Source organism: Triticum dicoccoides, chromosome 3A (assembly GCF_002162155.2).
Source record: "Triticum dicoccoides isolate Atlit2015 ecotype Zavitan chromosome 3A, WEW_v2.0, whole genome shotgun sequence".
In the NCBI taxonomy this organism is placed as follows: domain Eukaryota; kingdom Viridiplantae; phylum Streptophyta; class Magnoliopsida; order Poales; family Poaceae; genus Triticum; species Triticum dicoccoides.
This window is the reverse complement of record NC_041384.1, coordinates 49,978,714-49,998,150: the sequence shown is the minus strand read 5'-3', so window position 1 is coordinate 49,998,150 and position 19,437 is coordinate 49,978,714. Positions and strand designations below refer to the sequence as shown.

General features: G+C 42.3%; 1 protein-coding gene across 3 annotated transcripts; it reads right to left on the bottom strand.

Moving 5' to 3' along the window:
* Window positions 1–7,905: 7,905 nt before the first annotated feature.
* Window positions 7,906–19,135, bottom strand: LOC119267004 (ubiquitin-like domain-containing protein CIP73). 3 transcript variants are annotated; one of them, XM_037548296.1, is made up of 16 exons: window positions 18,909–19,135; window positions 18,465–18,590; window positions 14,956–15,073; window positions 14,113–14,193; window positions 13,002–13,105; window positions 12,858–12,893; window positions 12,643–12,780; window positions 12,477–12,561; window positions 12,208–12,392; window positions 11,464–11,628; window positions 11,301–11,372; window positions 11,101–11,215; window positions 9,852–10,244; window positions 8,587–8,951; window positions 8,410–8,519; window positions 7,906–8,241 (listed from the first exon to the last, which is right to left on the bottom strand). In XM_037548296.1, the coding sequence occupies exons 2-16, from the start codon at window positions 18,582–18,584 to the stop codon at window positions 8,229–8,231; spliced, it is 2,100 nt and encodes a 699-aa protein (XP_037404193.1). In that variant the 5' UTR covers window positions 18,585–18,590; window positions 18,909–19,135; the 3' UTR covers window positions 7,906–8,228. The 3 variants fall into 3 exon arrangements, with proteins under 3 accessions (XP_037404193.1, XP_037404194.1, XP_037404192.1); XM_037548297.1 differs by having other exon boundaries at window positions 8,608–8,951; XM_037548295.1 differs by having other exon boundaries at window positions 18,913–19,039.
* Window positions 19,136–19,437: the final 302 nt, after the last annotated feature.

Here is a 19,437-nt window from a genome sequence, read left to right as displayed (position 1 = left end):
GGAACTGTTCATCCAACCCCCCCCCCAGCAACGCTCACTGTTCATCCAGAGGAAGCATCAATCGGCTTCAGTTAGCAGCAGTAGCGAAGGAATTGCTCGATCGGATTAAGTTAATAGCCATTGATCGATCGCTCGGGTTCAGTAACGCGTAGCCTGCAGTGCAATCGCTCGGGTTCAGTTAGAGCCCAACACCTCGCTCGGGTTCAGTTAGAGCCCAACGCCTCACACCCACGCGCGTGCGTGTACGAGAGAAACATGCATCGCTCGGCCCCGACCACCCACCGTAACTGGGAACACCCCGATATTTTCCTCGCCCTCGCTTCTACCATGGTTTTTTCCGTCATGGACAGCCCAAAGAATGTCATGCAACTGCGTCTCCGGCCCGCCCAGGACGAAAAGCCCATTTTTTGTCATGATTTTTTGTCATAGAAGTAGGACCCCACCACATCTATGATGATACCGTGTTTTGTCACAATTATTGTCATAGAAGTGTCATAAGTATGACAGAAAAAATTTCGTTCGGCCCAAAATGTCATGGATGTGTCTTTTTTGTAGTGAATTATTGGTGTTTCCCTCACCCAATCCAAGATTGCATCTGCCACCCACCTAGTCTTTGCAAGCTTTGATTTGTCCTTTCCCCCTCTCCCTCCGGGTGGGCAAGTGTGCCCGTGTGGGTTGCTTTTTAGCTGAAACAAAATGAAAAATGATTTCAAATACAATTAAGAAACAGTACACATGATCTGAATATAGAATGAATAAATAATCTGATAAAAGGATTCAGTTGTAATACCTGAATCAATTTGCTCTTTAGCATAGTGGATGCATGCAACCTCCACCCACACCTATCATAAGCGCAATGAACAGTGAATCTTTCTGGATCACTCCTATCAACCTCATAAGAGTTTTCAGTGAGAATGCAATATGTAGTCACTGCATTATGACAGTCCACCATCGATTCGAATATGGTTCCTGAAGTAAGCTCAGGATTCTCCCTGTTCCACTCAATTGTTGGCATGTCCTCACCCTCATATTCTTGTAAAACTAATGAGTCGATGTTCTCCTCCCTCTCTTCATCGTTAGTGTCATCAAATCTAGCATGGCTGCTAGGCTCCTCTGGCTATTCATCTTCCACTTCCTATTGACTGACTCTATCTACCAGTTCGGGGAATAGAATCTCATCCTCATCATCATGTCGAGGCACTTCCTCATCAGGCTCTGCATCTACTTCTACATCAGGTGCATAAGGGAGAGGATAAGTGGTAGAATTAGCGGCAGCCGACATGTTGCGGCTTTCAGAACCACTAGGTTTACTTGGTCTTGACCTACAAGGAGTGCGAGGACGCTCGCTATTAGCAGAGACAGATGATGTCTGAACACCCTTCCCCTTCGGGATATGTTGTTTGCATGCCTGAAGCACACCGATATGGATTTTACCAAAATGGCTCTCAGCATTCAAACTAAATAGCAATCCCAGATGCTCATCACAAGTTAATGGGACAAATCTCTGCTTGGTACTTCGAAATATCTCAGCTCAACAGCATTGGCAGGGCTCCACGGATACTCACAACAGAGTGCCTCGCAGAAATCTGTGAACGAAACACTGGTTTCTACCACTTTAGGATAGAAAAATCCAGAAATCAGACACGGTTTAGTTCCACGCAGCTTGCTAGTTTCCATTCTAACCACCAGGCGAAAAGCAAGTGCAGGATCAACCCTATTCGATTGAAATAAGATATAAAGGGCGCAGTTAGGCCGAATTTTTTTAGATAAATTGCACTGATTCACGCCAACGTGGTTAAATACAGCCTAATTTACATATCTCCTAATCAATTTGAGAGGAAAATGATGCTTACCTAGGTGGAATCCATGAATTATCCGCCTCTGATTCGACCCAATCATCTCCACGGTCGATGGGCTAGACGGGGTGCCCCCCGACATCGCTTCCTAATACTAGATGGGGAGAGAGGGTAGATGCGGAGGAGGCGACACGACGGCGGCGGAGGGGGCGGCGCGGAAGCGACTCGATCTGATTCAGGTTACAGTGAGTGTCAGTTTCGCGGCTCCACTGGTTAGCATGTAACGGTCAAAATGTGGACTTGGCCCTATGCGGCCCCACTCGTCAGAGTTAACGGTCAAGCCATTGACCTGACAGCAACGTCCGCTGTGACCAGTTCTGAGTGTCTCGGGCAAGGGAGTGGGGAGAAGTGATCAAAAGTTAAGAGCATGGGGATGAATGAGTAGAACTAAGGAACCAGGGGCACAGAAATAAAAATCCCTAGAACCAATGATGATCTTAATCATAGTACCTTTGTTATATTGTTCTAAGCATATTGTCAACAACCACAAAAAAGGGGGAGATTAAATAGAAATCTAGTCCCTAATGAGGGTTTTGGCGTTAATGGCACTATGTTCAAAATACTAAAGATTTTTTGAGTGATTATACAACACACACACACACACACTTTTAAAAGAACCATAAAGTTGGTCGGTGATCCCCTAAGCTAAAGAATAAAAGAACATGGCACATCAATTTCCTACAGAGGATTTCTCGTTTTGAGCCATAGGTATGCCGTACTATAAAGAGGGGATACAAGATGGATTGATGTATGGGAATTGGTGAGCCAAAGATAAGCCAAAACCACCCACACCTTTGTGTGTGTGTGTGAGAGAGAGAGAGCCCCTTAAAAGTGCCCTTATGTTTGCTCTCCCGTGAGCCTGGGACCCACCTCGAACCCTCCGTGTGGTATCCGAGTTGACATGTTTGCCTCTGTCCCTGGGTCGAAGACTCCAAGGTGTCTCGGAACTTCTAGCCTCTCAGGCCCTTTGAGTGATATATGAGGCACATTCGAGTGATATATGAGGCACCTCTAGCTGGAAGAAGAAACCTCTGGTTTCGCACGGACTCCCCTAGGACCCTCCAACTAACCGGACCCTCCATGGTGTCTCGAACCCTCTAAGATTTCTAGACAACATCATAAGGGGCAGTTTTTAAGTGGGGCCCCCTTCTCCATGAAAAAGGGGATGACTCCAACACTCTCTCCATCATTTTTCTACCCTTAAAACGCTTGAGATATCCCTCCATTCTACCTATAACTTTAGGTAGAGCAAGAGATCCTGATCTACAACTCCACCAAAGCAAAACTTGAGTTTGTCGATTCCTCGCAGAATCCTTCATGAATTTTGTTACTCTTGGGTTTGTGCAAAACCCAAGACGGTTTGTGTCTCCCATGAGCTTTCAAGTTGTGTGGTTGTCCCCTGGGCTCATTTGTAAGGGGATCTCTCCTGAAGAATTATGCCTAGTGAGAGGGAACTGGGCCATTCATTAACCAAGGTTATCGAAGACTTACGTGAGATATTAATTGTTGTGGGAGCATTTGTTGTTCCACACCTCTCGAATGAAGATTAGCACCCCCCCCCCCCTAGAGTGTGAATTCTGGATCTCTCCATCATATTCAGTTGTCTCTCCCTAGCTTTACTTGATGTTATTACTTGCTTGCTTAGTTGCCATATCTAGCTTGTTATCTTGTTATAATGCATCGTATATTTTCATACTAGCCTCTAAAAGCAACTAAGAAAAGTTTAAAATTTGTTAGTCTCCTATTCACACACACACCCTCTAGTCGATGTGTAGCGCATCTTCGATCCTTCATAGCAGCACCCCATCCACAAACACATCATCTTTGCAAAGGTCAGCCAGACTCTAGCGATCTAGCCAATCATGGCAGCCCTTTGATACAAACACAAACCTTGTAATTAGATGGCTTTGGCCCCAAACATACAAGAACAATGGGTGGAATTGGAGGTCAAGGCCCTCCAAGGAGGCCACCCTCCCTCAAAATCGTTTTCACCAACCATGCCTACATACAATGTACGTGTGATCTTACACCCGCGGTCTGTTACCGAGGGGAGACCGAGACAGGGAGGCGAGGGGAGTGATGTATACCATGCAGGGTGATTCCAATAGCGTGGGCTCAGTCGCCTTGAGAAGTGGCGAAGCCAGCCGGAAGAACCTATGGGGTCATTGTTAATTTTTTGCATTATTTTCTTCATAGTGTATAGTAACTTTACAATAATTTTAGCATGTTTGTCCTAGAAGAAGGTGTGGGCTCACAGCTCATACATACAATCGCCACTGGCCATGAGGGCATGGGAGGGGGAGAAAGGAGAGCGCTGCATGGTACGCCACTCAGTTCAGTTTGAAAGTGCCCACCCAAAGTTTGGCTACTGGTCGCACTAAATTCCTGGTACTACTGAAATCGAAGGGATAACTGGTGTATTCGTTTCAGCTTGGTAAGAGCATCTACACCCGGACGCTCCATATCTGCCCCAAATGTACGGGCAGACTGCCCGATCACTGCTCGAATAGTAAAACGCCACCCAACTGGACCGGACAATCTAGCACAAACGTCTGGGTTGACCGACAATCCCCATACCCAGCCCATATGTGGGGCGGATATGGGGACGCACGGGCGCATTTGCCACATAGGACTGGCTGCAAGGGCCCATGCCAAATTGCTTGAAGATGTCCCCCTCCTTGCCCAGCATGCCACCATAGCTCCACCACCATTGTTGATACCTCTTCGTACCTGACCCATAGTGCCGCCACCGGAGGGCCCAACCCACAACTCTGCCAACCATCCCGCTACCAGACAAGGTCGCCAACATCGGACGCCGCCTTGGTACGTCCAACTCCTTTGGATATACACCTTGTGCTCTATATGTTCAATGAAATGTTTGAGTAGTTTTTTTATTCTTTTGGTCATTTGTAGGTCACCAATGGATTTGTCGAATGATGGCTATGGAAACACGAACCTTGATGAATTCATATACAGAAAGTTCATTGGATCGTCAGATTCAGACGATGAAGATGCTAAAATGATGATGATGATGATGATGATGATGATGAGCATCCAATAAGAAATAGAGAAGAGGAGCACATATTGAACTTCAAGGGTTTGATAAAGGTCCGAAGAGTTATTCCCCGGGATAGCATCACTGGCCCATGGCTTCTGTACACGGACTACTTCACACTAGGCCCAACATACCATGAAGGGTTTTTTGGTGCACTTCCGGGTGAGCGGAGATTTGTTCTTGCGCATAGTCACTGCCATGGAGAAGGTTGATGGAAACTTCAAGTTGAGGAACGATTGTTGCGAAAAATGTTATTTCTCTCTGATGCGGAAATGCACGGCTGCTCTTAGGATGCTTGCTTATGGTAAGGCAACTGAAATCCGGATGGGAGGGACCACGGTCTTGAACAACATGGTGCAATTTGTACGCACTTTTGGTGAAGGTGTTTGGGCCAGAGTGCCTAAGGGAGCCAACTGGGAGGACATGGAAAAAATTGTTGGCAATTGAAGCAACATGAGGATTCTCAGGTATGCTCGGTTCAGTTGATTGCATGCACTGGCAATGAAAGAACTGCACAAAAGATTTATGTGGGTTGTACCAAGGTCACGCCAAAGAAGCCATCATCATACTTGAAACAGTGGCGTCGAAGGACTTACGGATTTTGACATTCTTCCTTTGACACACCTGATTCTAACAATAACATCAATGTGCTCCAACGATGGGGAAGCTCCGCCATGCAACTACACCGTCAATGGGCACAACTACAACATGGGGTACTACCATGCCGACGGTATCTATCCTCAGTGGGTGGCGTTTGTGAAGACTATATCGGATCCTCATGTTAAGAAACAATGATTCTTCGCACAAGCCCAAGAAGGTGGTAAAAAGGATATCAAGAGAGCACTATATCGGGGAATATCCTAGCGGACGCTCATTGCGGCAGATTGTCGAGCAAACGCACAGAGCCGAGTGACCTAGCGATCCAGATGGGCCGGCCCAACTACGCGCGCTACAGTAGGTACTTTCTGGAAGGTTCCTGACCAGTTTTGGGAACCTTCCAGAAGGTTCTTGAACCGGTTTTTCACTGTTTTTTTTTCTTTCTCTTTTTTTCTTCTTTCTTTGTTTTTCTGTTTCTTTATTTCATTTTTTCAATTCCTTTTCTTCTCTTTCTATTTCCTTTTTGTTCTTCAGATTTTCAAATTACTTTCTGTTTCCTTTTTTTTCTTTTTCGTTTTTTCTGTTTGTTATCTTTCTTTGGTTTATTATTTCATTTCCTTTTTCTTTTCTCTCCTTTTTTCAAAATATTCAAATTTTGTTTGCCTTTCCGTAAAATGGTCAGTTTTTTAAAAATTGTTCTCAAAATTCGAAAATTGTTCTCGTTACACAAAAAAGTGCAAAATTTTCGAAATTAATATAATGTACCAGACTTCAACTTTTTTGTTCAGGTTTTCAAAAAATGTTTGCACTTCCAAATATATTCGGGATTTTTCAAATTTGTTCTCTGTTTCAAAATTTATTCTCAATATTCAAAAAATGTCCGTGCTTTAAGAAATTGTTCACGCTTCCAAATTTATTCTATGTTTCAAAATTTGTTCTCAACATTCAAAAAAAATGTTCATGCTTTAAAAAAATCCACGCTTCCAAATTTGTTCTCTGTTTCAAATTTTCTTCTCAAGATTAAAAAATGTTCGTGCTTTAAAAAATGTTCATGTTCAAATTTTGTTCTCAAATTTCCACACTTACAAATTTGTTCTCCGTTTCAAAATTTGTTCTCAAGATTAAAAAAATGTCCGTGCTTTAAAAATAATTCATGTTCAAATTTTCTTCTCGATTTCAAAATTTTGTTCCCTAAATTCAAAAAATGTTAGGGATTTTAAAAAGTGTTCAGTTTATCAAAAATTTCTTCATGCCTTTTAGTTTTTCTTCTAAAATTTGGAAAGTGTTCTCTTTTTAAGAAACACCTTTTCAAAATAATTTTTGCGTTAGGAATTTGAGAAAATGTTTGGGTCTCCATTACATTTAGCTCCGCACGCCATAGCAAACCAAGAAAGCTTGTCTATCGCTATGGTTAGCTCGTGCATACAAAGATGGAGGTCCCTGTTTTGATCCCTCTCTCCAGCATAATTTTTTGGGATTTTTTCACTGCGTTGCGCGAATGGGCCGGCCCAGCTGGACGCGCCTGTGCGTCCGCTCGATAATTCGCTGCAGCGAACGGCGCATAGGAGCTCTCCTATATCGGATCCTCGTGTTAGCAAACAATGACTCTCCGCACAAGCCCAAGAAGGTGGTAAAAGGGATGTGGAGAGGGCACTATATTGGATCCTCATGTTAGGAAATAATGACTCTTTGCACAAGCCCAAGAAGGTGGTAAGCAAGATATGAAGAGGGCACTCAGAGTGCTCCAAGTTCGTTGGAGTATTGTTCATGGAGCTGCAATGATGTGGGAAGCGAGGACACATTGACAGCTCATGACATGTTTTGTAATCTTTGCACAACATGATTGTCAAGGACAAGGGTGAAGGGCATGATTTTGAGAAGCCCGGTGTTTAGGTCCGCTTCTCGGAACAAGAGACAAAGCATATTACCAACTTTCTTAAGGTGCATTGACAACTTCAAGATCAACATGTGCATATGCAACTTCTCAATGATCTTGTGGATCATATGTGTATCCATGCTGAAAATCACCTATGTGTTTTATGTATCAATTATTCACTATGAACAATTTTTATGATTGAACTATGTTAGGACTGTACTTTTTTCTGTGATAATTTGAGGGCGTATCAATTATTCACTATGAACAAATTTTATGATTGAACTATGTTAGGACTATGTACTTTTTTCTGTGATAATTTGAGGGCATCCACGGATGTATAGAGCCCAGATTTGCCAACTCAGGTTGTAGATGCCCTAACCATACGTGCACAGGAAGAGCCTTTCAAGCAACATGCTACATGCATTTTCCTTACCCCCTGAACTGACCAGAACGAGGATGATCTACAGCAACAAGTGACAGAAAAATGGGCTCTACTGCAACAAGCACCAAGCCAGGCTTGATTAACCGCACGGATATTTCCACCCCAAATATAATTGACTTCCACATATTGGAGATGGGTACCAGTTTGCAAAACATCTTATGCTCCATCAAAAAAGTAAAAAGGATTACAGACACTGCTGTGCAAAGAAGGAATAGCACAGGTTATGAACCGCCTAACATCCCAAGGCTCGACTATACACTCAGAAACAATTCCACTTGTCTCAATAAGATTATGACTCACGGTATCATCATCATTAATTCTCTGGTGTAGCAGCAACTGGAAAATTTTCTCAGCTCAGACTGCAAAAGCAGCGCCCACCCAACAATAACAAGCCCACCTGAATCACTCACTCATTCTGCAAAAACAAATGGCCAACACAGGTCAAATGATTAGTCCACAGATATTTCAAGGCCAATTACGAGGGAAATCATTCCTTGAATAGATGAAACAAATCGATCTCATGAAACATCAATAATTATCATCATAAGAAGATAGATAAACATGCGTGAGACGTGCAATGTACCTTTGCCTTTTAGAATTAGGCCCATCAACTGGGTCGCGGCTATGTTGACGTGAATTCCTGGAATCACTTGGCCCATCCCTTGAACCGTTTGCGCTCTCGGGCACAGCAGCCTGCATTCAGTACTCAATGTTACGATACATCTACCAATAACTCCATGTTATTTCTGAAGTTACTTACAGAAATAGGGATTGCATTTGCCTGTGAAGGAGTACTGCTGGTGTCTGCTGGGGTGCTTTGAGGCTGGTTTTCAACCTGGGAGATATGTGGCATAATTTGCCTGACCAAATTAGCAAAGCGTATCCCCTCGTCGCTGGCAACTGAAGCTTCAGGTACTACATGGTTTCTAGCATCTACCGGCTCAGCAGAAGCCGCTGGTGCATGCTGACTTGTACCATTTGCTGGGGGATTTTCTCCAGAAAACAGTGATCCAATCCACTGCAGACTGTCCATCAACTGAGAAAAAGGACCCTGGCCATTCTGCTGACCATGGGAAGCCTGCGAAGTGTTCCCCACATTGACCTCGACCGGATGTCCCAGATTACCTAAAACAAAATCCATTCATGTTCAGCCTTGTCTTTCCAAACACCAAAAGGTCAACATGTGGACCAGAATACTGAATGAAGAATCATCAAGGAGTGGCATGCAAAACTCAGGTAGAAACTAATCAGATTAAGTCAGATATTGCCCTCTCATATCCTAACAGCATTTGCTTCTTAAAAATCATATATATGGACATACATATGGTAATGTCAGTTTTTTGTCAGAATTTTTTTACAAAACCATCGGTTTGATCTCTTTACGGGGGGAATGTTCTAGCATTTTATTTTATTTTACAGATATTGGTTCAGGGTAGAAACTAGAAACAACTGTAAGCGTTTTTGTGTAAACATTTCTACCTGCAATATTCGGCACATGTATGAACATAAGTTCACATACAGAAAGCAAAGTGACCACGCCATGATATTACTCAAGAAAAAAAAAGCAACTTGTTGGTCTGTCACAGTGAACAGGCTAACAAGCACACCCATAATGTCAAACCTATGGGACAGACTTCATTTGATGGCAGTTGTTACCATCGACATGGCACCCATATCCCTTTAGCATCCTCCGCCTTCACTATATTATTCGAATCGATGAGAACTATGATCCGAATCCGAGCTGCAGCCAACAAAAACTGTCCAAATATCTTCTCAAAAAAAGAACTGTCCAAATCCAACAAGGTATGAGGATCAGTGGGCATTGACAGGACCCGGATTCAGGATCGCATTAGTCGTGAGTCTGCTAGAGAACAAATTTTCAATAGCATAAATTGAGCTCCTAGAATATGGCTCCACCCAACCAGATTAAACCCCTAATAGAAACTACAGATTTATTAAAGAACAAATAGCACAACAATTGAAAAGGACGAAAACAACACAGATGAAGTGAGGAAACTCATTCACCTGCTTCATGTGCTTGAGATGGCTGAGGATTCGGTTGCAGATTAGCATGGGTGTCACTATGAGGTTCATTTGGAGTTTGACCATTTCGTGCACCGCTACCATTAGAATTTACTCTTTGATGAACTCTGGTGATCATTGGAATGATAACACCAACTCCTCCACTAGAAGAACCCGATGGAGAGCGACTGATGCCAGCAGGCACAGCACCAACTGTCCTAAGTGGCAATAGTCTAACTCCAGACCCAACAGCAAAAGGAGCACCACCTGCAACTCGTGCAAATGCTCCTCTAGCGTTTGAATGTGAAGCATTGCCAGTTCTATCTGTATGTTCTTGTGCTTGCTGTGCCCCAACCGATTCACTTGGGTTAGTACTGGCTACAGGCACAGACCCACCTAACATCCAAAAAGACTGGCATTTAACCATTATCATCAACCAAAGTAACAACAGAAGGAAAATGAACACGCCAGGCAGTTATCCCAGATGCATCAATTATTTATTTATTCTTTCAAGTCAAACCGGAAGAGAGACCCATACAACATATGCAAAAGAGATAAGTATTTATATCAGAAATAGTGGAGGGAAATCACAAGCCACGGACAGAAAAAACTCTCTCCTGATTCAATTATTTAACTTTAAATTGACACCCCCTATTCTGCTTGTTCTGGTCTATTTAATATGACAATACTACCTCAGCTCTAAATAATTCCCAATCCCAATATATGCTTGCATCTGGCACAAAGTTTAGTATAAAACCATAAATTGATAAAACCAGATCCCAATCCGTGCTTACTAACTGCATCAAGTTTAGCATACCCCCATAAATTGCTAAAAGCAAGCGTCATGAATTCTTAGATCTAACTCTGAATCAACACGCCCACCCTGCATGTTCTGATTGATAATATACCAGATAAGACATCAGATCTAAACCACCCCCGATCTGCACTTCTAAACTGGCTCTTACAACAATTTGGTAATTCAAGCTAGAGGTTGTGACAAATGAAACTTTTAACTGACACATTCACCCTACATGTACTGATTACTCAGTCTGCTAAGTTAGGACTCCAGTCTACACAATATCAACACTACTCGACTCTCAGAACTCGTGTTTCCATAGTTCCACCATTAACTAACTTAAGGTATGATGATAGCTGAACAGACCTTCGGTACATAACAAAGCAAAAAATGAAATTCACACACCGATAATGCTCCAAAAGGAAAACTGAATCAACAGAGGAAAGCATTACTCACTTGTACGGATATGGACATCAGCATCTCTTGGGTGTAGAACAGAGCCTTGTGAACCAAGACTAGAAAACATCTGACCCATTTGGACAGATCTTGGTCCTGGAAAAAACGGAACAGGCTGGACAGAAATTAGTTAGCAAATGGATAAACAGGATACATGCCTTCTCTATTTATTGATTCTAAATTAAGATTTAAAAACTCACAGGAACCATTAGAGGGTTTGGCCCAGATGGAGAAATAAAAACAGCCGGTCCAGAATTTACAACCGCTTCTGACTGAAAATAGTAAATGGGTCAGTGCAGAAGTACAAAAACAAAATCGTTTCCAATCTGAAATGAGGTAAACATAGTTGTCACAGAAACCTACAGGTGCGGGATTGATACGAAGCATCATTGTGGTGCGACCAAGTTCTAGAAGTAATGAACCAAGACTCTGGAGGAGAACACCTTGTCTCATTGCACTCTGTTGAAGGTTCCTCCGTGTTGTGGAGTCACTTACATTCCCAAGATCTCCCAATTGCGTCGAGAGTTGCTAGAATGATAACACGATTTCAAATTCCGGACTTCAAACACAGGTAAGTGATGTAAAAATTGATAATTACAGTAACTTAATATATAAACAGCAAACTGAATCAACAAGTAAACCTGTATCAGCCAAATACAAAATTTTCATACCGGAATCCTTAGACACATCATAACACACGATACATTAATTCAGCCCTTTATTCATATTGAAGTGCCACATCATAACACACAATACATTAATTCATTTTGACGCCGCGTTGAAGTTAACACATTCTAACGTCAAATTCAGTTTTGTAGCTAAATAGGTTACTCACTATAAACATAAAATCTTTTGTACAGCTCATTATCCAATTAAAATAATAAAACCGGGTATACCAACATGGCATCATTTGAATAGCTAGAATTTAAAATATATAATGACGAAAATATCTGAGGTCCGCTATCAAAGGGAATAGGCAAAGAACTAAATAAACGGCATTCTCAGCTGAACAAGAATAAACAAAAACAGCTTGCTAAAATGATAAGGACTACTAGCATTTTGCATCAGCTACTTGAAACCCAGAAGGCTTTGAAAGATGCAACTTACAGATAGCAATTCTCCAGCCAGGTCAACAAGAAGTTGTCTAGTAGAGTGCATGGTTTCAGCTAGCAATGCTGCAGTAGGAAGTACATGATGTGCAGAAGTTGAACCAGGCTGGCTTTCCTGGCTTTGTGTACCACTAGCATGAGCACTTCCTGCAGTTCCAGGGTCAATGTTACCCACCGTTTGTGCTGCAAAAGAAGAGAACTGGGGGTAAATCTTCACAGAACAAACTACAAAATGGATGCTATCGCAGATTGAAAGCACAGTCAAACCATTTCCATTGAAGCCTTCCCTCCTAAACGAGTCCCTCATAAGGTTAATGTACTGAGAAATTGTACTCACGGAATCAGGGATGACCTGCAAAAGATAAGAGTATGTTAGTGACATTACATCCTTACCAGGCGTGCGATGAGGATGAAAGACAACGCAAAGATTTACATTTGGCATTGATGATCCAACTGCCGCTTCAGGGAAATGCAGAGAAGCCTGCTGCTGATCAAGTTCGACCCTGACATCATTTGGGAATGAAGATTGCATAGGTTCTGAAGGTCTGGTATCAGAAGGTGCTGATCCACCCTGGCATTAAAATAGTTAATCCCAAATAAGTTCCTGAAGATCTGATCTAAAGAAGTATTTTGAGAATGCTGGATTACCTGAACTTGTGGGCTGGTCAACATGCTCTGGAGAATCTGCCAAAAGAAGAATAGAGGCAATTTGAACAAAACCTCAGTCATATATGCTAAATATAGATATTCTTGAATTAGAACAAGTAGATTATATGGAGCATGTTGAATTACCTGGGCAATGCTAGAGAATTCACTCCCCTGGTCCAAATCTACAGCCTCAAGCACAATACTCCGAACCGTGCGACCATGAAGACGAGTTGAATTTGATACACTAGCTGAAATATTTTGACAGTTTATAAAGGAACAGAAGTTGCTATTTCCAATAAAAAAGAAGTTTGTATTCAGACTGAGAACATGGAAGTGTGATTCCTAAGATACAAAATGAAATCATATTCCCTACTGTACTGTGCCTGGTTAGTCTACCAATGCCACAGGCTGTAACAATCTAAAAATAGTAACTGCGGATGTTTACAGATTATCATCCAAAATGACCATACGATGAGGGCAACAAGCTCACACCTCAGAGTACTTGCAGAATGGTCAGATGAAACAGATCTTCATGATTAAGAGTTTGAGTCTGAAAAAGAAGAACCAGAGAAGACAGATTCGGAGGACAGATTACGAGGATGATGAAGATGAAGTGGTGACTGCACGCACCACTTAAGATTGGCTGCTTGCGCACTTGATGGCAACATGCCATTTATCTTATTATTAGGATATGTCTGTTTGAACTGAACTGCAATTTAGACTTTTAGCTGCTATTTTGCTTGCTGTGTGAACCTTTTGCTATGGTGTGAACTGCATTTTAGATGCTATTTCAGTTGCCTATGTATTATGTTTCCGACTTTCCTGTGCATATTATTCAAAAACAGCCAAATTTTAAAAAACCTTAAGCACCCATTGCTCTAAGCTTTGGCCTTTCAGTTCGCTTAAGCTTGACAATTTTTTGAACATTACTATTTTGCAACTAAACAACCGTATGTGCCAGCAATCACAATGACACATAGGTCACAACACCTGCTTCACTGCACTGTTATAGAATGGTCACTAGCTCTGTCCAGAAACAACAAAAACAAGAATAACATAATGAAGAGATTCAACATATAGCACGAACTGCAGTTATGACTAGAAAACTATTTCCATCTTTAGAAGCTTACAAAGTATTCAAGCACTCCAAACTAAAAAAGACTAAATAGCACAGATACAAAGATAACCATGTATCTTAAAAAAAGGTTTCAATTAACAAAACATTCATACTGTACAATTGAAAAATTCCACATACCTTCATTTCCTGCATTTCCTGATGCAGCTGGCTGGCCTGGTTGTCTAACAACAAGATGCAAAGTATGGCCATCTTCAACATCTAAAAACTACTGTTAAGGAGTAACATTTACAGGGCTGAATCTAAATACAACTTGACACACGACACATATAACATTTTGTTGGCATGATCCAATGGAGACTTTAGTTGGGTTTTAGGAACTTCTCATGACAGGAGTGAAGACATGCGTATTCGTATTCATGGCTTTGCATAATGGTACAGACAGAAACATAAAAGAGATTTGCTGCTGCACCAGAAGACGCATCCATGTTAGAAGTGTATACCAAAACAATTCCAAATGGAGCATCATAAATCCCCAACAATGTGACAAACATCCTCTAAAAATCTTGTGAAACTAACGACAGAAAACCGTAAATGGAATAAATACTCCATTATAATACTCAATAGTAACCTGATTTTCTTATGATATTGTTCGTTCGCAATGTGCGAATATTCAACGGCAAACAGCCAGACATATTATGCATTGGATGAAAGATGCAAGTGGAGGCAAGGGAATGGGCATTGGCAGACGTTAAATGTGTCCAACAGCTTTTGCAAGTACGAAGAATGTAACATGAGGGCTAAGTTGTCTGGCATTCATAGCCTAGATCCTAGACTTCTAATGTAACTATCTCATTTCTATTAATGCATCGAGGAACAAAGTTTTGCATTTTCTCAAGAGAAAATAATGTGCACTGGATTGCATCTAATGATAACCTCTGTCAGAAATGATATCCATTGATCAAGTAAACAATAGTTAAGACAAGAAATATAAGAATGCAAGTTAAAAGTACATGAGGATACGATAAGCAGAGAGAAGTTCATCATCCTTCAAGACTCTCCCACGACAAATCAAACGTTGTTGTTCAGACAATACTCCAGTTACGGTAGCTATTTTGTCCTTTAGCAGAGGAATTGGCACCTGTAATAGGACAAAAGATTAACAAGATTACACAATTTGACATGTTTTGAGAAAATAGGAATAGAACCCACTATTTGAAAAATATTTCAATGCATCGTCTATTTTGGAGGCTTTAAGAAGGATGAAAGGAGGCAAGACCTACGCTAAGATACCACGGAATGTCATGTGGTGGGCCTTGAAGAAACACAAAGTCCCAATAAAGTACATTACCCTCATCAAGGGCATGTACGATAATGTTGTGACAGGTGTCCGAACAAGTGATGGCGACACTCGTGACTTTCCAATTAAAATAGGACTACACCAAGGGTCAGCTTTGAGCCCTTATCTTTTTGCTTTGGTGATGGATGAGGTCACAAGGGATATACAAGGAGATATCCCATGGAGTATGCTCTTTGCGGATGATGTGGTGCTAGTCGATGATAGTGCGGGGTGATCTTTACTTCCAAGGTTTCGACCCTTTCTTCCATTCCCTCCCACGTAATCCCCTCCCACCTAGTTTTACGATTTTCTTCCTAAAAACCACATGCACATTAACTCAATCCCCCCTCTCCTCGATCCCCCCTCCCCCACATCATACATTAACTCAATCAAATTAAATCTTACCAAAACCTCAATTAAATCAAAAATTTCCTTGCCTTCCCCTACCCATACCCAAATCAAATCAAATCAAATCTTACCAAAGCCTCAATAAATTAGAACTTTCTTTGCCTTCCCCTAATCATACTCCAATCAAATCAAATCTTACCAAAATCTAGAATATGATGGGTGTAAGATTTATGTCGGGCAATATTGATGTTGAACCACTAGAATATGTATGCCCCTGTTGCAACAACACATGGGCAATTAGCAAGTAGTAAGTTAGTTGTGGAGACAGACTTTGGAATCAGAAGGTTTAGGCTTAGTAGAACCAAAACTGAGTATACGAAGTGTGGTTTCAGTACTACTAGGCACAAGGAAGGGCCTTGATGGGCAGGTGGTACCTCATAAGGACACCTTTCGATATTTGGAGTCAATGCTGCAGAAGAATGGTGATATCAATGAAGATGTGAGCTATTGAATCAAATCCGGATAGAAGTGGCGCCAAACTTCTGGCGTCCTCTGTGACATGAGTGCCACAAAAACTGAAAGGCAGATTCTATGGAACCGCGATTAGACCAGCGATGTTGTATGGCGCAGAATGTTGGCCAACTAATAGATAACATGTCCAACTACTAGGTGTAGCAGAGATACGCATGCAGAGATGGATATGTGGCCACAAAAGAAGGGAGCGGTCTGAAATGATGATATACGTGATATAGTTGGGGTACCACCAATTAAAGAGAAGCTTGTCCAACATCGTCTGAAATGGTATGGGCATATACAACGCAGGCCTCCAGAAGTGCCGGTAAAGAGTGTTGATAATGTCCAGAGAGGTCAAGGTAGACCAAACTTGACATGGGAGGAGTCCATCAAGAGAGACCTGAAGGAGTGCAATATTACCAAAAAACGAGCCATGGATAGGAGTGCATGCAAGTTAGCTATCCATGTGCCAACATCATGACTAGGTTTTGAGATCTTATGGGTTTCAACTCTAACCTACCGCGGCCCATGGCCATGGCACCAGGGATGAGGAAGAGGAAGTTCAGGACGGACATTGGATCTTTACTAGTTTATGATCATTCATTCATAATCAGTACAGGATACATGATGCCCCTTCTATAGAAAAGACGCGACTTGATGCCTAAGAATAGAATCCCAACTTTCCTAACAAATAGGGATGAAAACGGAGCGGAAACGGACGGAACTGAGTGCTACCATATTTGTTTTCACATTTTTTTGCAGAAGCAGAAACAAATACAGAAACCCCGGAAATGAATACGGAAATAGATACTACCGGAAACGGACACAGAGCGAATACAAAGTGGATACGGAAACAGAAATAGGCATTGATCGGAACTTAAAAACCCCTTGAATCATACAGAAATACACACAAAAACAAACAAATTCAATGAGTTGTTAACATGGCTACAAAATAATATCATTATGTTAGCAACTTAGCATAGTATTGTAGTAGTACCGGACAATTGCGTATAGGGTCAAGCTGAGTACATGTGTGGTAGTAGAAGTTCGGCCTTAGATCCATTCTACTAATTGTGTCATTGTGTTCTCTTTGGTGGTTGGGCTACAAAGCAGCTATAGGTCTATAGTAAAAACAGAAATTCCATATTCACGGAAACGGAAAGTTCCATTTCCATGCATGTTCCACCGGAAAACACCGTTCTGTTTTTGTTTCCTCTTCCGCATAAAAAATTCCATTTCCACTTCCGTTTTGTAAATTTCCGTTTCCGTTTTCATATTTCCTCTCCGTTTCCATTTTTCCTCCGGAAAAACGGAAAGTTTCCACTCCATTTTCATCCCTACTAACAAATCATATCTTTATCTTCCGAACTAAACCAGTCTCTTTCAAAATTAAATAGATATCCATACTGACAAAATAGCCTACTGTCATCATCTCCACAATTAATTGACTACGAACATATGGTACTGCTACACATGAATAGTAAGGGACGAGTGAAAGACTGCTATAAAAAATACCCTTTATGCAGCAAAGGCATCATCCCATATGGAGCACAGGACATGGTGCTTCATTTCTGCTGTGGGAAATGCTTGGGACACGAAAGGCATCGACAATCTAGCATAGTCGAGCTGATTACTTAGTACTCGGGTAAATGACATTTCAATGTGTGCAGCTCAGCTCTGTGCTGAACCTCAATGCAGAGGGGGCAGGCTGAACACATTCAGACTGCAATTCAAAAAAATATCTAAGCAAGTGAGAATCACTCCTAAGGTTTACCCATCATACTCCTTATGACACATATAATTTCGTTGGACTTGGACATCATTTTACTTAGCAGATGCCTTGATCAAAACTTCCTCAAAAATATATGTTCTGGCAAAAGCACTCAATAAACTAAGAAAATATACCATGAGGGCAGTATGAGATCTTTTGGAGAATATTCTGAATCATACACCATAAGAATCCTATGAACAACACATAACAGTACCAAATCAAGATAGTCTTAGATAATAAGAGGGAGAGGGACTAGTTGCAACTTCTAATGTTTGGCATAAAGGCATTATATTAAATGGCATCCAACTAACACATTGCTTAATGAAATATGGATGTGCTGGTGTGTTCTCAAAATTACTAACGGGAGAAATTTGCAACAGTGATTTCACTGAGAAAAAATAGGAGGACGTTGCAGGAATCAGACTGATTGTGAACAAATATTGTATGGAAACGGCTAAGGGTTTCCAGAGTACAGCAGAAAACCACACAAACACATCGTGTGTTCCAAGAGAGCAACTTTATAACCATAGTTTCTGATACGAGCATGAATTATCAACTTACACATTTATTCACGCGCAAATTGTATGTTTGGGAATCCAAAGTCTTGATTTTGATCTCTATTGTAGTCTCGGAACCCTCCGCGCAGTGTGACATTTGCACATCTGAAGAATTACACTCCATAATCTCCTGCGATGATGACAGAAACAGAGTTACTAGAAACGCCAACCGACAATTTGATCATGTGAAGTGTGAGTTTATTCATCCAATGGACCAGTGGAACGGAATCAAGCAAGATCCTTTCACATGTAAACTCGAACGTGCACTGGAAAAATCATTCAGCAAGTACTCGTCAAGAAACAGTGCTCATTATATTGTCACAATATAGCCAATCTACGGCAAGTACTCATCCAATACTAAAATCGGGGAAAAAATTGAACAGACAGAGGATGCAAGAGGGAGGAGGGAGGAGGGTGAGGGGGGATGTCACGGAGGACGGAGGGCTACCTGCCTATGGACTGGTCGCCGGCGTAGCTCCGGGCGGCGGCGTTGCTGGGCGGGAGAGGGAGGCGCCGCTGGGCTCCTGTTCCGGCGGCGGGGCAGCGGAGGCTTCGGCCGGCTGGGCACGCCGCAGCGGAGGGCCGGCAGTAGCGGCGGCGGGCCGGCGGCGACTAGGAACCCTAGCGGTCGCACTCGGGGAAAAGGCCTCTCTCTCTCTCTCTGGTCGTTCGATCGGGAGGGAGGCGCCCTCTTGGTTCGCTCGCTCTAGCGAATAGGGCTGCAATTATCCCCCCTGCAAGGGCCGAAGACCCGCACGCCGAGGGCCTCCTCGCGAGAGCCATTCCTGGCCGTCAGATCACCACACAAAGAACTATGGTACGTCCGATTGGGCTGGTATCTACTTTGTTTCACTACCGCGGCACCCGCTTGTTCCCGACTCCCGAGCGGCGCTACGCATCAGCCGGATGATAAATCGGATCGCGTCGGGCCGGCCGCCTTGACAGCCGTTAGATGGCACACGGGAGAGTCGTCCGAT